Source organism: Phyllobates terribilis, unplaced genomic scaffold (assembly GCF_046119375.1).
Source record: "Phyllobates terribilis strain yellow unplaced genomic scaffold, ASM4611937v1 Scaffold_1__5_contigs__length_1240528914, whole genome shotgun sequence".
Lineage (NCBI taxonomy): Eukaryota > Metazoa > Chordata > Amphibia > Anura > Dendrobatidae > Phyllobates > Phyllobates terribilis.
In genome coordinates, this window is record NW_027362761.1 from 750,169,460 (window position 1) to 750,189,523 (window position 20,064).

Consider the following 20,064-nt stretch of genomic DNA (forward strand, 5'->3'; position numbering starts at 1 on the left):
TGTGTGTGGATATGGCATATAAACTGTATGTTTGTCCTTTAACATGTGGGGGGGAATAGAGAAGAGATCATTTGCCGGAGATTATTTGGGGAAAAAAAACTTCCTTTGGTGTTTAAATCATTATGTGCCAACAATGCCAGATCTGGACACTGATCAAAAAAAAATGTAAACAGGAACTTTTTCCCCAAGAGACAGATATTTCTGGATTTTGAAGGACGTGTGCACCACAAACTTTGGTATTACTAACTAGGAGTGCTGGAAACTTGGACATGGTTTTAAAAAGAATCAAAGTCTCCATAACAGTCAGACTAAATGCATCCATTTCTTCCATCTGTAGAGGATGCCGTTCAGAAACTGGCCATCGAGACTCTGGAGGAGTTGGATTGGTGTCTGGACCAACTGGAGACTCTGCAGACAAGACACTCCGTCAGTGAGATGGCCTCAAACAAGGTAAGATTTATAGCAAACTTATTCACTTAAGTTCTTACTTCCGTTATACATAGTGGACCATGGCTCTATATACAGAAGATTAGGACCCAACTGGAGAACTTGGGAGAATATCTTCCAGAGGTTCTTCACCATGCGGCATTTGTGCCCTAATATATAAAATGACAGTCTATCCAGAAACAAATGGAAGTGCACACTATATTCAGATTCACAACTTTTACAGAAAAGAGGACCAAGGTTCTCCATATACCCACTTTTGGATTTTGTGATGGTAAATGGCTTTAGTCAGATATGATTCTATTGGGTCTATGTTGTTAAACCTGGCATCCACCAAGATCTATTCTGATTTTTTGATTTACAGAGGTCTGTTTTGGTATCTGTTGTTATTCCCATGAAACATTATCTCGGGGCATCTTTTCTTAGGATCTTCTCTTGTTCTCTTCCTCTATTATTTCTTCTACAAATGTATCATATACTGGCAAAATAGTGTCCCCCTACATAGTCTCACACGATCCAATCACTGCTCACACATCACTTTTCCACGGGGAATGGCAATACCCAGTTGCAGGGGCGGACATATCATTGGTGCAACCTGTGCAGCCACACAGGGCCCATAAGGTAAGGGGACAAATTTTCACCTCCAAACAGTGGCAGGCTAGCAAATTTCAGCCTAGGGAACAAACACAAGACACTGGTCCAAGACTGATGGCCCATCTGTAGGCTAAGGTCTCACATACCATTCGGCGTGTGTAATGTGCATCCGAGTTGTGGCTGCCAAGAAGCTAATTCATAAAACCCAACTTTAATAGTCTTCTTAGCAGATATACCTTGATGTATTAAATGTATTACACACAAGAAATGCAAGCCGAGACCCCAGCCTTAAAGGAGTTATCCACTACTAGGACAACCCCTTCTAGATTGGATTGTTTCCCCTGTGAAAATAAAAACACTTATACTCTCCTCCCGTGCCGGCGCCGTTCCAGCAGTGTTAGCACTCGCGTTCCCGGGGCTCAGTCGCAGCTCCCACTTCCTCTTGATTACGTATACATCCGAAGGCGGGGACAGTGAAGCTGGTGCTGATTAGACGACGGCCTCAGGGGTCGTAACAACCGCACGTGAAGCCCTGGGAATGCGAGTACTAACACTCCTGGGACGGCGCCGGCACGGGAGGTGAGTATAACGGGGCCAAACATTCAGATAGAGAAGGGGTTGTCCTGGTAGTGGGCAACCCCTATAATCTGCTTACGTTTATAATCACATGCCCCCGTGCAGTAACACCCCAGAGTGCACAGTCACATATAGTGTAAAACTGCTGCTGTACAGACATGACAATCACCAAAAGAAACTTCAGTGTTATTTGTGTACTGAATCCACTAATAACCTTAGGTCCCAATTCATCAAAGTGTTTTGCCAGAATTCTGGAATAATTCTCTTTGAAAAGTCACAAAATTTTTGCACATCTCAAAGTTGTTAAAAAATGTTGTGGCTTTTCACCGTTGTCACCCAGTCTTGGCCAGAAATGCCAAAGTGGAAAGAGCATTGGCAGTAGGAGACATGGAGAAGCCTGCCTACCAAATTCTTCAAAAACTCCATCACTTTAGTGGCCTAACTAATGCCAGATATGCATGGCATAATATAGTTAGGCATGATATGTATGGCCTAACTAATGCAGGCAAGATGCACATCAGTGATGAGATGTGCTTAATGAATTAGGCGTATCTTACTCCTGCACAGCCATCATTAAGACTTGCGTACGAAACACCAGTCTTAATGAATCGGGTCCTTAGTATTAAATTGGCGATGTTTTGCATATATTGTAGTAGTGACCATGAAGTTGCTTTGATTATTGGGCCCAACTGCACTTTACTTAAAGGGGTTTTCCCACGGACAAAGTACATTCTAATTAATAGATCTTGGAATAATAATAACTTCTTCCACAATTTTATGTGTTAATAAAATGTTCCTGTGCTGAGATAATCTTATAAATGTGCCCCTGTTGTGTGCTGTGTAATGGCTGTGTCTGACCCTGCAGGAACATGGTCTGATCATACCACATCTCCTGGCCAGGAGACGCAAGAGAATACAGACATTACAGCAGGCGATCACATACAGTTAGGTCCATATATATTTGGACAGAGACAACATTTTTCTAATTTTGGTTCTAGACATTACCACAATGAATTTTAAACAAAACAATTCAGATGCAGTTGAAGTTCAGACTTTCAGCTTTCATTTGAGGGTATCCACATTAAAATTGGACGAAGGGTTTAGGAGTTTCAGCTCCTTAACATGTGCCAAAATTAAAATTTTGAAAATTGCGAAATTTTCAACATTTTCGCCAAATTTCCGTTTTTTTTCACAAATAAACGCAAGTGATATTGAAGAAATTTTACCACTGTCATGAAGTACAATATGTCACGAAAAAACAGTCTCAGAATCAGGGGGATCCGTTGAAGCGTTCCAGAGTAATTACCTCATAAAGTGACAGTGGTCAGAATTGTAATAATTGGCCTGGTCATTAACGTGCAAACCACCCGGGTAAAGGGGTTAAATACAATGCATGATCAGTTTTGTAGCTATTGTTAACATTGTTCCTCATAAAAAGCACCTGATACTAGATGTAACCTTCACTGATTCTTCATATGCTAATAAAGAGAAAATGGAATCAGTCAAGAGATTTCTAAATTTAATGGAACTGTCACATTCTTCATGGATTATGTATAAAAAGAAATACAAGATGTCGGGGTGCACAGAGCCTTGGGCCTTGCTCACATCACAACTCCTTGTTTCTGTTTAACATATACACAGCAAAAAGCTCCTGATGCAAATGTTAAATAGGAGCTGTGATTGATACTGTACCTAATAGGCTCAAGACAAATGTTTACCCCCTTTCCCCAAAATAAAAATGTTTGTGTGTGTGTACTGATGTAGATACAGTGGGAAAATAAGTAATTGATACACTGACGCTTTTGCAAGTTTTTCCACCTACAAAGAATAGAGAGGTCTGTAATTTTTATCGTAGGTACACTTCACCTGTGAGAGACCGAATCTAAAAATAAAAAACAGAAAATCACATTGTATGATTTTTACATAATTAATTTGCATTTTATTGCATGAAATAATTATTTGATACAATAGAAAAACAGAACTTAATATTTGGTACAGAAACCTTTGTTTGCAATTACAGAGGTCAGACATTTCCTGACGTTCTTCACCAAGTTTGCACATACTGGAGCAGGGATCTTGGCCCACTTCTCCAGATCTTTCAGGTTTTGGGGCTTTCGCTGGGCAACATTGAGTTTCAGCTCCCTCCAAAGATTTTCTATTGGGTTCAGGTCTGGAGACTGGCTAGGCCACTTGAAATGCTTCTTAAGGAGCCACTCCCTAGTTACCCTGGCTGTGTGTTTAGAGTCATTGTCATGCTGGAATACCCAGCCATGACCCATCTTCAATGCTCTTACTAAGGCTATGTGCCCACGATGCAGAAATGAAGCAGAAAATTTCTGCAGCATCCTGGCAGAAAAAACGCATGCAGATTGTGCATGCGTTTTTCCTGCAGAATACATGCGGATTCACATGTGTATCCACATGCGTTAACGCATGTGTTTCCGCATGCGGACTGACAAGCACTTTCCAGGCGATAGCATCACTTGGAAAGTGCTTGACAACTAGGTCACACTGTATAAATCCATGCAAACAGCATGGATTTATATAGTGTGACCGTAAAAATAAAAAAATAAAGCTATACTTACCGATCCCCCGCCGCGTGAGCTGTCGCGTGTGTTGTCGCGCTACTTCCGGGTTGCCGGCATCTCGTGAGACAGCCTGCGGTCACATGACCGCGACGTCATCTCAGGTCCTGGAAGGAGAAGCACTGCGCGGGCCGCCGGACAGGTGAATATAAACTTTATTTATTATTTTATTCTTTTTTTTACAGGTACAATGGTACCCAGGTCTGGATGAGAGTCTCCTCTCCTCCAGAACTGGGTACCATCCGCACATAGAGACGCATAGAATCCGCTTGTACAAATGTACAGACGCGGATTCTATGCGTCTCAATGCAAGTCAATGGCGGCAATTCCGCTGCGCTTCCGCAAAATTAATGAACATGCTGAGGATTTATGAGCGCTGCAGAAACGCTGCGGAAAAATCCGCAGCATGTGCATTGACATTGCGGAATGCCATTGCGGACCATGGGGTGCGGATTACCATGCGTTTTTGATGCGTTTCCGCTGCGGAAATTCCGCAGCATAAACGCATGAAAAACGCATCGTGTGCACGCAGCCTAAAGGGAGGAGGCTGTTGGCCAAAATCTTGCGATACATGACCCCATCCATCCTCCCTTCAAAGCGGTGCAGTCGTCCTGTCCTCTTTGCAGAAAAGCACCCCCAAAGTATGATGTTTCCCCCATCATGCTTTACAGTTGGGACGGTGTTCTTGAGATTGTACTCCTCCCTCTTCTCCTTCCTAACACGGCGAGTGGAGTTGATACCAAAAAGTTCTATTTTGGTCTCATCTGACCACATGTCCTTTTCCCATGCTTCCTCTGGATCATCTAGATGGTCATTGGCGAACTTGAAACAGGCCTGGACATGTGCTGGCATGAGCAGGGGGACGTTGCGTGCCCTGCAGGATATTAATCCATGACGGTGTAGTGTGTTACTAATGGTAATATTTGAAATTGTGGTTCCAGCTCTCTTCAGGTCATTGACCAGATCCTCCTGTGCAGTTTTGGACTGATTCCTGACCTTTTTCAGAATCACCTTTGCTGCACGAGGCGAGATATCGCATGGAGCCCCAGACCAAGAAAGATTTACAGACATCTTGTGTTTCTTCCATTTTCTAATAATTGTGCCAACAGTTGTTGCCTCCTCACCAAGGTGCTTGCCTGTTTTCCTGTAGCCCATCCCAGCCTCGTGAAGGTCTACAGTTTTGTCCCTGGTGTCCTTCAACAGCTCTTTGGTCTAGGCCATGGTGTAGAGGTTGGATTGTGATTGAGTGTGTGGACAGGTGTCTTTTATACAGGTAACGAGTTCAAACAGGTGCAATTAATACAGGTAATGAGTGCAGACTAGGAGGGCTTCTTAAAGAAAAACTAACAGGTTTGTGAGAGCCAGAATTCTTGCTGGTTGGTAGGTGATCAAATACTTATATAATAAAATGCAAATTAATTATGTAAAAATCATACAATTTTTATATTCTGTCTCTCACAGTTGAAGTGTACCTACAATAAAAATTACAGACCCCTCCATTCTTTGTAGATGGGAAAACTTACAAAATCGGCAGTGTATCAAATACTTATTTTCCCCAGTGTATATATACTTTCAAAAACAAGTGTTAATAGTTTTTTTCTAACAGTTATGAAAATGCAAAGTGAGTAAACAAAAGCGAAATCTATAACCCATCAATATTTGGTGATCACTCTTTTCCTTCATCAATTCTTCTAAGGCCTGGAGAACCTTTCAGGTTCTCTTTAAATTGACACTTCTGTACATAAATCTGCTGTGATATTAAAGGGGTTGTCCACTACTAGGACAACCCCTTCTCATACCCCACGCTTGGCCCCGATAAAATAAAAAAGCTCACCTCCCATGTCGGCGCTGTTCCTGCAGTGTCGGCATTCGTTCTCCCCAGGGCCCTCATGCGGTGTTGTGACACGTGACGCCGGCGCCCAATCAGCACTGGCGTAACTGTCTCCGCATCCTGTCGAATCGAACATGAAGAGGAAGTTCGGGCTGCGGCTGCTCTCTGACTTCCTCTTCATGTCCAAGTCGTACGAAGACGGGGACAGTGACGCCAGCGTTGCTTGGGCGCCGGCGTCACGTGTCCCAACACCGCATGAGAGCCCTGGGGAGAACGAGTGCCGACACCGCCAGCATGGAAGGTGAGTATAGTTTTTTTTATTTTATCGGGGCCAATCGAGGGGTATGAGAAGGGGTTGTCCTAGTAATGGACAACCCCTTTAAGATTATCTTGTCCCCTTCCTAACAAGCCACTTTTTGTTCTTTATACATTTTTGAATATGACCAAAATCAATTTCAAAACTTCGCTAGCGACATGCTAATCAGTGGGTGACAAGTTGTGGGGGCGTTGTTTTCGTGGATTTAATCTTCCCACTAATGTTATCATGCCCCTGTGGGTGTGAGTGTCATGATTTGCAAGAGCAGAGTCACTGCAAGCTCTTTGCAAATCTCTGCCATCCTTGAAATACACAATGAATCTGGGTACATGAAACCTGGTAATACGCAGCAAAGCAGAGAGTATGCACCCTGGCTTCATCGGCGCACTGCGCCTGCCCAGGGAGGCAGCGGTAATGTAGTACACAGCCAGGAGCAAGATTTGCACAGTTGGCGCTAACAGCTGAGTCTGCTGTCACCGCTGCCTTACTGGGCATATGCAGTGTCCTGACGTAGCAGGGGGTGCCTACACCCATCTTACTGCGCATTGACAGGGAACCTGAGAATTGCAACCAAACGTCAACACGTACACACACACATATACACAAGTACCACGTACAGACTCAAACACGTCACCACATACATCGGACGCACACATACACGCAAACGCACACGTCACCACGTACATCGGACGCGCACATACATGCGAACGCACACACGTCACCACGAACTCACACACATATACACAAGTCACCGCATAAACACACGTCACCACGTACACACTCATTTACACAAGTCACCATGTATGCAGTCTCACACACGTTAACATGTACACGGACGCACACATACACACTTTAGCATGTACATGGACGCACACACGTCACCACGTACACACTCATATACACACACATATACACAAGTCATCACGTACACAGACTCAAACACACACGTCAACAAGTATACGGACGCACACATACACATGTCAACAAGTACACGGGCGCACACACATCACCACGTACACATTCATACACACATACAGTACAAGAGAATGCCAAGAGTGTCCAAAGCAGTCATCAAAGCAAAAGGTGGCTACTTTGAAGAACCTAGAATATAAGACATATTTTCAGTTGTTTCACACTTTTTCGTTAAGTATATAATTCCACATGTGTTAATTCATAGTTTTGATGCCTTCAGTGTGAATGTACAATTTTCATAGTCATGAAAATACAGAAAAATCTTTAAATGAGAAGGTGTGTCCAAACTTTTGGTCTGTACTGTACAAAAGTCAAAACGAAAACTCACACGTCACCAAGTACATGGATGTGAATCACACGTCACCATGTACACGGACGCACACATACCCACATCACCAAATACATGGATGTGAAACACACATCACCACGGACAAACACACACACACACATCAAGTACATGAACGTACACATACACAGGAATACACTGCAGCGAGGACCTGGGGCAGAATTTAATGACACAGTATGAGACATAGTGAAAATTCCTCTCCTCTTTGTGCCTGCCCCACATATAGGTGCCCCACCTGAGTTTTCCCTGCCTCCCCCCAAATAACTAAGAAGCAGAGACACCTTATTATAAGCCTCCTTGATTGCATGCTGCTACTCACATTTCTGTATGAAGGCTCTTCCACATGGTGTGAGGCAGCCGGATCCAGCTCCTCAGCGGTGATGCACTGTCTGCTTCCTGCTCTCCGGTTGGTGAGGCGGCACAGCGTAACCTCTACTGACTGCTGATCCACCAATCAGAGAGCAGGAAGAAGACAGTGCTGCCTCTAGTGTTTGCTGTTCTACATGGAGAGCAGGAAGCACACAACAGCCCCTTGTGACTTCTGATCCACCAAACAGCATGATGCTGCTGTCCGGAAAAGCATTTCAAGGTAATATGCGGCTGCCAAAGTAAAGTGCAGCTGAGCGGCCCTAAGCTGCTACGAGGAGACCAGTCCAGGAGGCAATTCCACCCGCCTCTGCCTCCAAAACAGGTGGCATTGTGCATTATGATGAGCTATTGGACTGCAGGACACACACGGTTCTTTCTCAGGGGCCCACACACGGTTCTTGCACAGGGGCCCACACACGGTTCTTGCACATGGGGCCCACACACAGTTCTTGCACAGGGGCCCACACACGGTTCTTGCACAGGGGCCCACACACGGTTCTCTTGCAGAGGGGCCCACACACGGTTCTTGCACAGGGGCCCACACACGGTTCTCTTGCAGAGGGGCCCACACACGGTTCTTGCGCAGTGCCCCACACACGGTTCTTGCACAGGAGACCACACACTGCTCTTGCACAGGGGCCCACACACGGTTCTTGCACAGGGGCCCACACACGGTTCTTGCACAGGGGCCCACACACGGTTCTTGCACAGGAGACCACACACTGTTCTTGCAGAGGGGCCCACACACGGTTCTCTTGCAGAGGGGCCCACACAGGGTTCTTGCACAGTGCCCCACACACGGTTCTTGCACAGGGGCCCACACACGGTTCTTGCACAGGGGCCCACACACGGTTCTTGCACAGTACCCCACACACGGTTCTTGCACAGGGGCCCACACACGGTTGTTGCACAGGGGCCGACACACTGTTCTTGCACAGGGGCCCACACGCGGTTCTTGCACAGGGGCCCACACGCGGTTCTTGCACAGGGGCCCACACGCTGTTCTTGCACAGGGGCCCACACGCTGTTCTTGCACAGGGGCTCACACACTGTTCTTGCACAGGGGCCCACACACTGTTCTTGCACAGGGGCCCACACACTGTTCTTGCACAGGGGCCCACACACTGTTCTTGTACAAGGGCCCACACACTGTTCTTGTAAAAGGGCCCACACACGGTTCTTGCACAGGGGCCCACACACGGTTCTTGCACAGGGGCCCACACACTGTTCTAGCACAGGAGACCACACACGGTTCTCTTGCAGAGGGGCCCACACACGGTTCTTGCACAGTGCCCCACACACTGTTCTTGCACAGGGGCCCACACACTGTTCTTGCACAGGGGCCCACACACTGTTCTTGCACAGGGGCCCACACACGGTTCTTGCACAGGGGCCCACAAACGGTTCTTGCACAGGGGCCCACACACGGTTCTTGCACAGGGGCCTACACACTGTTCTAGCACAGGAGACCACACACGGTTCTCTTGCAGAGGGGCCCACACACGGTTCTTGCACAGTGGCCCACACACGGTTCTTGCACAGGGGCCCACACACGGTTCTTGCACAGGGGCCCACACACGGTTCTTGCACAGGGGCCCCACACACGGTTCTTGCGCAGGGGCCCACACACGGTTCTTGCGCAGGGGCCCACACACGGTTCTTGCACAGGAGACCACACACTGCTCTTGCACAGGGGCCCACACACTGTTCTTGCACAGGGGCCCACACACTGTTCTTGCACAGGGGCCCACACACTGTTCTTGCACAGGGGCCCACACACGGTTCTTGCACAGGGGCCCACACACGGTTCTTGCACAGGAGACCATACACTGCTCTTGCACAGGGGCCCACACACGGTTCTTGCACAGGAGACCACACACTGTTCTCTTGCAGAGGGGCCCACACACGGTTCTTGCACAGTGCCCCACACACGGTTCTTGCACAGGGGCCCACCCACGGTTCTTGCACAGGGGCCCACACACGGTTCTTGCACAGGGGCCCACACGCGGTTCTTGCACAGGGGCCCACACGCGGTTCTTGCACAGGGGCCCACACGCGGTTCTTGCACAGGGGCCCACACGCGGTTCTTGCACAGGGGCTCACACGCTGTTCTTGCACAGGGGCCCACACACTGTTCTTGCACAGGGGCCCACACACTGTTCTTGCACAGGGGCCCACACACTGTTCTTGCACAGGGGCCCACACACTGTTCTTGCACAGGGGCCCACACACTGTTCTTGCACAAGGGCCCACACACGGTTCTTGCACAGGGGCCCACACACGGTTCTTGCACAGGAGCCCACACACCGTTCTTGCACAGGGGCCCACACACTGTTCTAGCACAGGAGACCACACACGGTTCTCTTGCAGAGGGGCCCACACACGGTTCTTGCACAGTGCCCCACACACTGTTCTTGCACAGGGGCCCACACACTGTTCTTGCACAGGGGCCCACACACTGTTCTTGCACAGGGGCCCACACACGGTTCTTGCACAGGGGCCCACAAACGGTTCTTGCACAGGGGCCCACACACGGTTCTTGCACAGGGGCCCACACACGGTTCTTGCACAGGGGCCTACACACTGTTCTAGCACAGGAGACCACACACGGTTCTCTTGCAGAGGGGCCCACACACGGTTCCTGCACAGTGGCCCACACACGGTTCTTGCACAGGGGCCCACACACGGTTCTTGCACAGTGCCCCACACACGGTTCTTGCGCAGGGGCCCACACACGGTTCTTGCGCAGGGGCCCACACACGGTTCTTGCACAGGAGACCACACACTGCTCTTGCACAGGGGCCCACACACGGTTCTTGCACAGGAGACCACACACTGTTCTCTTGCAGAGGGGCCCACACACGGTTCTTGCACAGTGCCCCACACACGGTTCTTGCACAGGGGCCCACACACGGTTCTTGCACAGGGGCCCACACACGGTTCTTGCACAGGGGCCCACACACGGTTCTTGCACAGGGGCCCACACACGGTTCTTGCACAGGGGCCCACACACGGTTCTTGCACAGGGGCCCACACGCTGTTCTTGCACAGGGGCTCACACACTGTTCTTGCACAGGGGCCCACACACTGTTCTTGCACAGGGGCCCACACACTGTTCTTGCACAGGGGCCCACACACTGTTCTTGCACAGGGGCCCACACACTGTTCTTGCACAGGGGCCCACACACTGTTCTTTTACAAGGGCCCACACACTGTTCTTGTACAAGGGCCCACACACGGTTCTTGCACAGGGGCCCACACACCGTTCTTGCACAGGGGCCCACACACTGTTCTAGCACAGGAGACCACACACGGTTCTCTTGCAGAGGGGCCCACACACGGTTCTTGCACAGGGGCCCACACACTGTTCTTGCACAGGGGCCCACACACTGTTCTTGCACAGGGGCCCACACACTGTTCTTGCACAGGGGCCCACACACTGTTCTTGCACAGGGGCCCACACACTGTTCTTGCACAGGGGCCCACACACTGTTCTTGCACAGGGGCCCACACACGGTTCTTGCACAGGGGCCCACACACGGTTCTTGCACAGGGGCCCACAAACGGTTCTTGCACAGGGGCCCACACACGGTTCTTGCACAGGGGCCCACACACGGTTCTTGCACAGGGGCCTACACACTGTTCTAGCACAGGAGACCACACACGGTTCTCTTGCAGAGGGGCCCACACACGGTTCTTGTACAGTGGCCCACACACGGTTCTTGCACAGGGGCCCACACACGGTTCTTGCACAGTGCCCCACACACGGTTCTTGCGCAGGGGCCCACACACGGTTCTTGCGCAGGGGCCCACACACGGTTCTTGCACAGGAGACCACACACTGCTCTTGCACAGGGGCCCACACACTGTTCTTGCACAGGGGCCCACACACTGTTCTTGCACAGGGGCCCACACACTGTTCTTGCACAGGGGCTCACACACTGTTCTTGCACAGGGGCCCACACACGGTTCTTGCACAAGGGCCCACACACGGTTCTTGCACAGGAGACCATACACTGCTCTTGCACAGGGGCCCACACACGGTTCTCTTGCAGAGGGGCCCACACACGGTTCTTGCACAGTGCCCCACACACGGTTCTTGCACAGGGGCCCTCACACGGTTCTTGCACAGTGCCCCACACACGGTTCTTGCACAGTGCCCCACACACGGTTCTTGCACAGGGGCCCACACACGGTTCTTGCACAGGGGCCCACACACGGTTCTTGCACAGGGGCCCACACACGGTTCTTGCACAGGGGCCCACACACGGTTCTTGCACAGGGGCCCACACACGGTTCTTGCACAGGGGCCCACACACGGTTCTTGCACAGGAGCCCATACACTGCTCTTGCACAGGGGCCCACACACGGTTCTTGCACAGGGGCCCACACACGGTTCTTGCACAGGAGACCACACACTGTTCTCTTGCAGAGGGGCCCACACACGGTTCTTGCACAGTGCCCCACACACGGTTCTTGCACAGGGGCCCACACACGGTTCTTGCACAGGGGCCCACACACGGTTCTTGCACAGGGGCCCACACACGGTTCTTGCACAGGGGCCCACACACGGTTCTTGCACAGGGGCTCACACACGGTTCTTGCACAGGGGCCCACACGCGGTTCTTGCACAGGGGCCCACACACTGTTCTTGCACAGGGGCCCACACACTGTTCTTGTACAAGGGCCCACACACTGTTCTTGTACAAGGGCCCACACACGGTTCTTGCACAGGGGCCCACACACCGTTCTTGCACAGGGGCCCACACACCGTTCTTGCCCAGGGCCCACACACTGTTCTAGCACAGGAGACCACACACGGTTCTCTTGCAGAGGGGCCCACACACGGTTCTTGCACAGTGCCCCACACACTGTTCTTGCACAGGGGCCCACACACTGTTCTTGCACAGGGGCCCACACACTGTTCTTGCACAGGGGCCTACACACGGTTCTTGCACAGGAGACCACACACTGCTCTTGCACAGGGGCCCACACACTGTTCTTGCACAGGGGCCCACACACTGTTCTTGCACAGGGGCCCACACACTGTTCTTGCACAGGGGCTCACACACTGTTCTTGCACAGGGGCCCACACACTGTTCTTGCACAGGGGCCCACACACTGTTCTTGCACAAGGGCCCACACACGGTTCTTGCACAGGAGACCATACACTGCTCTTGCACAGGGGCCCACACACGGTTCTCTTGCAGAGGGGCCCACACACGGTTCTTGCACAGTGCCCCACACACGGTTCTTGCACAGGGGCCCTCACACGGTTCTTGCGCAGTGCCCCACACACGGTTCTTGCGCAGGGGCCCACACACTGTTCTTGCGCAGGGGCCCACACACGGTTCTTGCACAGGGGCCCACACACGGTTCGTGCACAGGGGCCCACACACGGTTCGTGCACAGGGGCCCACACACGGTTCTTGCACAGGGGCCCACACACGGTTCTTGCACAGGGGCCCACACACGGTTCTTGCACAGGAGACCATACACTGCTCTTGCACAGGGGCCCACACACGGTTCTTGCACAGGGGCCCACACACGGTTCTTGCACAGGAGACCACACACTGTTCTCTTGCAGAGGGGCCCACACACGGTTCTTGCACAGTGCCCCACACACGGTTCTTGCACAGGGGCCCACACACGGTTCTTGCACAGGGGCCCACACACGGTTCTTGCACAGGGGCCCACACACGGTTCTTGCACAGGGGCCCACACACGGTTCTTGCACAGGGGCCCACACACTGTTCTTGCACAGGGGCCCACACACTGTTCTTGCACAGGGGCCCACACACGGTTCTTGCACAGGGGCCCACACACGGTTCTTGCACAGGGGCCCACACACGGTTCTTGCACAGGGGCCCAAACACGGTTCTTGCACAGGGGCCCACACACTGTTCTTGCACAGGGGCCCACACACTGTTCTTGCACAGGGGCCCACACACTGTTCTAGCACAGGAGACCACACACGGTTCTCTTGCAGAGGGGCCCACACACGGTTCTTGCACAGTGCCCCACACACGGTTCTTGCGCAGGGGCCTACACACGGTTCTTGCACAGGAGACCATACACTGCTCTTGCACAGGGGCCCACACACTGTTCTTGCACAGGGGCCCACACACTGTTCTTGCACAGGGGCCCACACACTGTTCTTGCACAGGGGCCCACACACTGTTCTTGCACAGGGGCCCACACACTGTTCTTGCACAGGGGCCCACACACTGTTCTTGCACAGGGGCTCACACACTGTTCTTGCACAGGGGCCCACACACTGTTCTTGCACAGGGGCCCACACACTGTTCTTGCACAGGGGCCCACACACGGTTCTTGCACAAGGGCCCACACACGGTTCTTGCACAGGGGCCCACACACTGTTCTTGCACAGGGGCCCACACACGGTTCTCTTGCAGAGGGGCCCACACACGGTTCTTGCACAGTGCCCCACACACGGTTCTTGCGCAGTGCCCCACACACGGTTCTTGCGCAGGGGCCCACACACGGTTCTTGCACAGGGGCCCACACACGGTTCTTGCACAGGGGCCTACACACGGTTCTTGCACAGGGGCCCACACACTGTTCTTGCACAGGGGCCCACACACTGTTCTTGCACAGGGGCCCACACACTGTTCTTGCACAGGGGCCCACACACTGTTCTTGCACAGGGGCCCACACACTGTTCTTGCACAGGGGCCCACACACGGTTCTTGCACAGGGGCCCACACAGTGTTCTTGCACAGGGGCCCACACACTGTTCTTGCACAGGGGCCCACACATTGTTCTTGCACAGGGGCCCACACACGGTTCTTGCACAGGGGCCCACACACGGTTCTTGCACAGGAGACTATACACTGCTCTTGCACAGGGGCCCACACACTGTTCTTGCACAGGAGACCATACACTGCTCTTGCACAGGAGACCACACACTGTTCTTGCACAGGGGCCCACACACTGTTCTTGCACAGGGGCCCACACACTGTTCTTGCACAGGGGCCCACACACTGTTCTTGCACAGGGGCCCACACACGGTTCTTGCACAGGGGCCCACACACGGTTCTTGCACAGGGGCCCACACACGGTTCTTGCACAGGAGACTATACACTGCTCTTGCACAGGGGCCCACACACGGTTCTCTTGCAGAGGGGCCCACACACGGTTCTTGCACAGTGCCCCACACACGGTTCTTGCACAGGGGCCCACACACGGTTCTTGCGCAGTGCCTCACACACGGGTTCTTGCGCAGGGGCCCACACACGGTTCTTGCGCAGGGGCCCACACACGGTTCTTGCACAGGGGCCCACACACGGTTCTTGCACAGGGGCCCACACACTGTTCTTGCACAGGGGCCCACACACGGTTCTTGCACAGGGGCCCACACACGGTTCTTGCACAGGGGCCCACACACGGTTCTTGCACAGGGGCCCACACACTGTTCTTGCACAGGGGCCCACACACTGTTCTTGCACAGGGGCCCACACACGGTTCTTGCACAGGGGCCCACACACGGTTCTTGCACAGGGGCCCACACACGGTTCTTGCACAGGAGACTATACAATGCTCTTGCACAGGGGCCCACACACTGTTCTTGCACAGGAGACCATACACTGCTCTTGCACAGGAGACCACACACTGTTCTTGCACAGGGGCCCACACACTGTTCTTGCACAGGGGCCCACACATTGTTCTTGCATATGGGCCCACACATTGTTCTTGCATATGGGCCCACACACGGTTCTTGCACAGGGGCCCACACACGGTTCTTGCACAGGGGCCCACACACGGTTCTTGCACAGGGGCCCACACACGGTTCTTGCACAGGAGACTATACACTGCTCTTGCACAGGGGCCCACACACTGTTCTTGCACAGGAGACCATACACTGCTCTTGCACAGGAGACCACACACTGTTCTTGCACAGGGGCCCACACACTGTTCTTGCACAGGGGCCCACACATTGTTCTTGCACAGGGGCCCACACACGGTTCTTGCACAGGGGCCCACACACGGTTCTTGCACAGGGGCCCACACACGGTTCTTGCAGAGGAGACTATACACTGCTCTTGCACAGGGGCCCACACACGGTTCTTGCACAGGGGCCCACACACTGTTCTTGCACAGGGGCCCACACACTGTTCTTGCACAGGGGCCCACACACTGTTCTTGCACAGGGGCCCACACACGGTTCTTGCACAGGAGACCATACACTGCTCTTGCACAGGGGCCCACACACGGTTCTTGCACAGGGGCCCACACACGGTTCTTGCACAGGAGACCATACACTGCTCTTGCACAGGGGCCCTCTTCTATGTCAGTCAGTGCCCAGTTGTAATACAGAAGTCTAAGAAATGTGATACAGAATTGTTACTTCATGTGGAATACATCATTTTACTAAAACAAACATGTCAGGAGAGCAGCCTCTGTAACCCATTGAAGATGCAGTCATTTTTAGTTTTTTACTGTTGTTTCTCCTCAGTTTCCATAACTTTTTCTCTTTTTCTGTCCGCATACCATTATGCTTGTTTTTTTTTTGATAAAGATACATTTTATTACTGTATTATTTACCATAATGTGGTAATTAAAGAAATTAAACTTAAAGAAAAAGTATTTGGAGTTGAAAAAAAACCTGTAATTGTTTTTTGGGGGTTTTGGTTTTTATAATGTTCACTATGCAATAAAATTACATTTTCAAGTGTAACAAAACGTTGCACTTGATTTTTCAAATTTGGCAAGCAGTTTATTGCGACTCACGCAATAGACCCCTGAAATAAGTGTTTATCTTTCACTTCATTTTTTTTTTAACCACTAAAAACATTTGAAATAGTTTTCCCCATTCCATGAAAATTATTCTTAAGAGGAATCTGTCACCCCCTGGGTGATATCAGACCTCTACTATGGGCATACAGGGTATAGAAAAGTAAATCTATACATGCCTGTATGGCCCATAGTAGAGGTCTGATTGCAGAGAAATGGAGTTTCGCAGGTTCCCCTGCGCACCGCAACACTGCAGAACAGTGCAGAGACAAACGGGGCAGGGAGGAAGCAAAGCGCCCCTGATGTGAGCGGCGCTTTGCGCATGCGCAGTAATTGAGTAACACCAGTGTACGTCACAGGGCCCTGTGACGTGTAGGGGAGGGGGGAACATGCTAAATAAGCAGATAGGCGGGGATTTCTGGGCTAACTAGAGAGACAGGTGGGGATTTCTTGGAGTCCGGGGGATGCCAAGCATGTGAAAACAGATTTTATAAAACTCCATTTCACTGCAAGCAGACCTCTACTATGGGCCATACAGGTAAGTATAGATTTACTTTTCTATAACCTGTATGCCCATATTAGAGGTCTCAAATCTCCCAGGGGGGTGACAGATTCCCTTTAAATATTGGACATATTTTTTTACTATTTTAAGTTCTTAAAAGACTTTTGGAGGGACATTTAAACTTATTAATACATTCTTTTTATTGCTGATTTCCCATGTAACTGGTATATTAACCACAGTTACAGGGGGAATTCGGCCTCCTGCCTGCATAGCAGAGCTGAATGGGTCTCCTAGGGCCCAATAGCTTTTGTTCTCTCCCTACACCCCTCAAAATCTACACGTAGAACAGGTAGATTTTGTTGAGAGTTCCTCCGTATACATTCATTGCCTTCAGCACAAAGAATTGACATGCTGGGGATATTAAAATCTGCAAACCAGGTCAGTTTATGTGCGCAAAATCTTCACAATGTGTAGATGAGATTCTTAAAATGTACTTTATTACACTGAGGATCAGGGGCGGACACAGACTGTAGTGGGCCCCTGTGCAAGAAATTTTTGGAGGCCCCCCCCTGCGCTTCATAAGGCAACAAAGTTATGTAAACATAACCCCCCCATGTGCAGCTCACCCCCCCCGTGCATCTCCCATCCCCCCCATGTGCATCTCTCATCCCCCCCATGTGCATCTCTCACCCCCCCATGTGCATCTCTCACCCCCCCCGTGTGCATCTCTCACCCCCCCGTGTGCATCTCTCACCCCCCCATGTGCATCTCTCACCCCCCCCCGTGTGCATCTCTCACCCCCCCACTCCTAGTTAATTAATTGTATTTAAAACAAATAAAACTTGTTATACTTACCCCCATGCGATCCCTGCAGAATCCTGGCGCTCGTCCACGTCGCTGCCACCTTGTTCTCCTGACGTTCGGCCATGTGACGGTGCCACATGCATAGCCATCAGCTTTTGTTTTGGCCAAAAGATTTTTAAAGCCGCCACCACGATAAGGTAGACTCTTCTGGCCGGGCCCTACTCTAACCTATTAAAATTTTCTTAAAATATCCAATACTCTTTTTAGATATATTTTTATTTAGTTTTCTCTAAGGGAATGTGTCATATACATTTTTTTTTAAAATGACCAATAATACCACATACAGGGAATACCGCCACACCATGACCAGACCACATATTACCACAACATAGTGACCGAATAATACCACACAGAAGGGGGAAAAACTGCCACACCATGACCAGACCACATATTACCACCACATTACTAATATTACCACCACATTACTAATATTACCATAAGTGTCATTATACACGGGAGCTCTATACATGGTATGTATAATGTAAGTGTCCAGGTAATCTAGTGATCACCAGTGACATTATACACAGGAGCCCGGTACATAGTATATAGTGTAAGTGTACATGTAATACAGTGATCACCAGTGACATTATACACAGGAGCTCTGTATATAGTGTCAGTGTACAGGTAATACAGTGATCACCAATGACATTATACACAGGAGCTCTGTATATAGTGTCAGTGTACAGGTAATACAGTGATCACCAGTGACATTATACACAGGAGCTCTGTATATAGTGTACAGGTAATACAGCGATCACCAGTGACATTATACACAGGAGCTCTGTATATAGTGTATAGTGTACAGGTAATACAGTGATCACCAGTGACATTATACACAGGAGCTCTGTATATAGTGTCAGTGTACAGGTAATACAGTGATCACCAGTGACATTATACACAGGAGCTCTGTATATAGTCTACAGGTAATACAGGGATCACCAGTGACATTATACACAGGAGCCCGGTACATAGTATATAGTGTAAGTGTACATGTAATACACTGACTCACTGGTGACGTCTCTAGGTGAAGTCCTTCAGCTACGCTTTTCTCCTTCATCCAGCACAGACCGCCATCACGTCTTCCAGCCAGGACTCGTCTCTGCATAAAATAACACAGTTATCTAGAGCACATTCCCCAACTTCTACATTACGCAGCTGAATACAGACGTGCATCCACCATCAATATATGGTTAGTTATTATGCAACCTACCATTCCAAATATAAATTGTAATCCACCACGGTGCCCCCATTAACTTTAAATAGGCACTTAATATATAATTTAATTAGAACCTCTACTCTTTCCGCCAATTTGTTACCAGTTACACTCCTGCATCCGCAACGTCCCCTACTCTATACTTCCTGCTCCCCGCATTCATTATTTACATGCACCCCCTGCCGCAATTCATTATATCATGTCCGTGCTCTCCCCACCCCATCATCATTTATCATTTACTGTCCCCCACCCCACATTCATTATGTGCAGCTCGTTATCCCCCTACTCCCAATTCCCCCATGTGCAGCTCATTTTCTCCCAATTCCCCCATGTGCAGCTCATTTTCTCCCAATTCCCCCATGTGCAGCTCTCATCCCCCCATGTGCAGCACTCACCCCTTCATGTGCACATCTCTCATCCCCCTCCCCCACATGTGCCCCTCTCTCATCCCCCACATGTGCACCTCTCTCATCCCCCACATGTGCACCTCTCTCATCCCCCACATGTGCACCTCTCTCATCCCCCCCATGTGCACCTCTCTCACCCCCCCATGTGCACCTCTCTCATCCCCCTCCCCCCCATGTGCACCTCTCTCATCCCCCTCCCCCACATGTGCACCTCTCTCATTCCCCTCCCCCACATGTGCACCTCTCTCATTCCCCTCCCCCACATGTGCACCTCTCTCATTCCCCTCCCCC

At 50.6% G+C, this 20,064-nt stretch overlaps 1 protein-coding gene across 5 annotated transcripts in view; it reads left to right on the top strand.

Annotated features, from left to right (window-relative positions):
* Positions 1-20,064, top strand: part of PDE4C (phosphodiesterase 4C) — a 1,152,428-nt gene that overhangs the window by 1,103,454 nt on the left and 28,910 nt on the right. For all 5 annotated transcript variants that reach the window (XM_073636872.1, XM_073636873.1, XM_073636876.1 and 2 more), the window contains one exon: positions 338-450. In XM_073636872.1, coding sequence (XP_073492973.1) covers positions 338-450 — 113 coding nt within the window. The remainder of the gene's footprint in view (positions 1-337; positions 451-20,064) is intronic.